We start from the raw sequence: 1,841 nt of genomic DNA, 5'->3' as shown, positions 1-1,841 counted from the left end.
TATTTACAATAGTCAAAGGATAAAATCAACCTAAATGTCCACTGACAGGCAACTGGATAAGAAAAATGTGGTATACATATACACAATGGAATACTACCCAGTCATAAAAAGGAATGAAATTGTGCCACTAGCAGCAATATGGATGAGCTTGGAGAAAATTTTGTTAAGTGAAACAAGCCAGGCACAGAAAGAGAAATGCCACATGTCCCCACTCATAAGTGGAAGCTAAGAGAGAAAGAAAGAAACAAGCAAACAACAATCACAATACTGCATTTAATTTTCAGGAGAGAACAGCACTGTTGTTACTAGAGGTGGGAAAGGGGGTGTTAGCGAGAAATTGGTTAACGGACCCAAGGAATGATTACATTTTGCAATGATCAACATGCTAATTATGCTAATTATTGATCATCACATACTGTACACATGTAGTGATATTCAACTCTACCTCACAATTATGTATAATCAATTTTTTTCAGTAAAAACAAAACGTGAGATTTAAAAATGTTTAGAAATACACCCATTCAATAATAAATCTTTCATATTAAGACAGAAGATCAAATGTTTTCATCACAAAGAAATGATAAAGTTTTGCTATAATGAATATGCTAATTACGCTGATTTGATCACCACATTGTATACCTTTATTGACATATAGCTGTGTATCCCATAAGTACACAAAATCAAGAGGTTTTAATTTAAAAATAAATAAATTCCTTAAAAAGCCAAAGACAAAAGATCAGCTATCTAGTTCTTAACTCTGGTGGACAATAGTAATAATAATAATAATAACAAATCTTCTATACCAAATGGAGTATATTAAAATAAAAACCATAAAATCATTTATCTGTATTATATTTGATGAAGCATATTTGATCAAAATATATGGTGCTTCAAGTAATTTAATCATTTACAATAATGGCTTTTTAATTAATTGGACTTAAAATTATCAGTGTATTAATATGATGCTTTTTGCTGCACAGGACTGATATCTAATCCAACAAAATTTTATTCATGTGCAAGGATTCTTAATAATATATTCAAAGTAATTAACTTCTGTGGAAAATATTATGACAAAAGGCAGGACTTATCTAAAAACAACACTGAAAACCAAGTATATTGTTACTTACGATGAGCTGTTTCAATCCAACAAAAGACTGTTCCACTGAGTTGGCATTTAAGACCTGTCTCTTTGCTGCAGCTTTTTCACCCAGGAAGCGAAGCATCAAATCTCTAACTGCATCTCCCTGGGAAGAACACAAAAAAAACATGTCAAGACAATAACATGTTAATTAAACTCAGCTAACCAGAACCCATTATAACCAAAATTTCTTTTCTCTTTTGGCTTATGGAGGTAAAAACAGTGATTATGATATAGTAAAATTTCAACTAACCATAAGCTAAATCACGACGGACTATTAATAAAACGTGTATTTTTAGAATTGACCTTTATTTTGAAGAGAAAATGGTAAATCACCATGACCTGTACCAGCCTTAGACTAAGAGGCAAAACCAAGCCAGGAGAGGGGATTCAGGTGATAAGACTGGGAAGCCCCAGGTGTATGAGGTGACACTGCTGGGACAAGGGGTTGTGGTCACTGGGAGAAGCACCACAGTGGCGGGCTGGACTCATGCTGTGGCGGGCTGGCCCGAGCAGAGCTCTGCCCGACTCCCATCAATGCACCACACTCTCCTGGGCCTACAGGAGAGCCTCTGGGGCCAGGGCTAACGAAGCCCAGTTACTGGAGGCTTGGAAGCGCCCACCTTCTTTTCTTTTTTTTTTTCTTTTTTACTGACTGGTAACGGGATTGCAACCCTCGGTGTCACGCCCATACCGGGGACCG

The 1,841-nt window shown here is 36.2% G+C and overlaps 1 protein-coding gene across 1 annotated transcript in view; it reads right to left on the bottom strand.

Moving 5' to 3' along the window:
- Positions 1 to 1,127: 1,127 nt before the first annotated feature.
- LOC103609816 (trafficking protein particle complex subunit 12-like) overlaps positions 1,128 to 1,841 on the bottom strand; it is a gene marked incomplete at its 3' end in the record, with an annotated part of 21,725 nt that continues 21,011 nt past the window's right edge. Inside the window, exon 4 of the mRNA XM_008594097.1 lies at positions 1,128 to 1,244. Within this exon, the coding sequence (XP_008592319.1) occupies positions 1,128 to 1,244 (117 nt within the window). The remainder of the gene's footprint in view (positions 1,245 to 1,841) is intronic.

The sequence above is a fragment of the Galeopterus variegatus genome, unplaced genomic scaffold (assembly GCF_000696425.1).
Source record: "Galeopterus variegatus unplaced genomic scaffold, G_variegatus-3.0.2 Scaffold10131, whole genome shotgun sequence".
Classification (NCBI taxonomy): domain Eukaryota; kingdom Metazoa; phylum Chordata; class Mammalia; order Dermoptera; family Cynocephalidae; genus Galeopterus; species Galeopterus variegatus.
Note: the sequence above shows the minus strand (reverse complement) of the source record. Positions and strands in the feature narration are given on the sequence as shown.